Source organism: Hippocampus comes, unplaced genomic scaffold (genome assembly GCF_001891065.2).
Source record: "Hippocampus comes isolate QL1 unplaced genomic scaffold, H_comes_QL1_v1.1 C16799746, whole genome shotgun sequence".
NCBI lineage: Eukaryota > Metazoa > Chordata > Actinopteri > Syngnathiformes > Syngnathidae > Hippocampus > Hippocampus comes.
Window position 1 is genome coordinate 1 of NW_017839157.1, and position 887 is coordinate 887.

At 51.3% G+C, this 887-nt stretch overlaps 1 protein-coding gene across 1 annotated transcript; it reads right to left on the reverse strand.

Moving 5' to 3' along the window:
• Positions 1-10: 10 nt before the first annotated feature.
• Positions 11-717, reverse strand: LOC109509183 (E3 ubiquitin-protein ligase DTX4-like). Its single transcript, XM_019859070.1, has 2 exons — positions 387-717; positions 11-305 (listed from the first exon to the last, which is right to left on the reverse strand). The coding sequence occupies exons 1-2, from the start codon at positions 474-476 to the stop codon at positions 120-122; spliced, it is 276 nt and encodes a 91-aa protein (XP_019714629.1). The 5' UTR covers positions 477-717; the 3' UTR covers positions 11-119.
• Positions 718-887: the final 170 nt, after the last annotated feature.

Sequence of the window (887 nt, forward strand, 5' to 3'; positions counted from 1 at the left end):
AGCACAACCCTGTAGATTTCAACCACAATTTCCCATGGAAACTTGTGGAATACTTTGCCGCGCCGGGTAGATGAAAGCGTCACCGGTTTTGAAGGCTAATTTCGCATCCCATGTTAGCTTTATATGCTAGCTGACATGTCAGGTTTTCCACCTCTCACAGGCCGAGTGTGGAAACGCATCGCCGGCGCTGAAACAGGATTTCGTTGTCTGACTACCTTCCTGCCTTTGTCGCTGTCGGGCAAGAAGCAGAAGCGAGGGAATCCTCGGCAGGTGAAGGGCTGTCCCGGGTTGGGATGCTCCGGACCCTGCGGCGCCGGGACAAAAAGGAAGGCGCGATGAGCGCCGGTGGCGAGGACGCGCGTCGTCCGGCCGAGGGCGGGGCCCACCTGTATTCCCGGCAGGATGCTGTAGATGATCTGGATGGCGCCGCAGTCCGGGTGTCCGGGCAGCGCTTGCGGGATGCTGTAAATCTCCATCTTGCCTTTTGGCTGCGTGCCCGTCTTTTCGCCGTAGATGGTCTTACACGAGGGGCACTGAAGGCTGCCGTCCTGAGGACAAGAAAAGCCGCGGCGGCTTTTGAACTGATCCGTGCAACCCCGATCAGAGAAGAGCGACTTGACGATCGGCGGCACTTTTGGCGTAAACCACTTCAGAGTTCCCGGAGGACAGGTAGGATTCAACACACGGTGTTTATCCTTTCTTGAATAATATATCCTGAATGAATCCAAAAAGTTTTTATCGAAGGGAACGGTACTCATTTTTCTATTGTCAAAAAAATTCAAACCAGCTTTTTTTCCCCCTGCATTGCATCTCTAATTCAGATTTAAATCAATAAACAAACTTTGCTTGGAGTACACTCACATTTTTCTATTATTGAAAAATAATAA

Coding starts and splice junctions, on each gene's coding strand:
- LOC109509183 (XM_019859070.1), bottom strand. CDS start 476: ATGGAGATTTACAGCATCCCGCAAGCGCTGCCCGGACACCCGGACTGC. Junction 306..386: donor GCATCCTGCCGGGAATACAG/GTGGGCCCCGCC, acceptor CCGGCGCCGCAG/GGTCCGGAGCATCCCAACCC.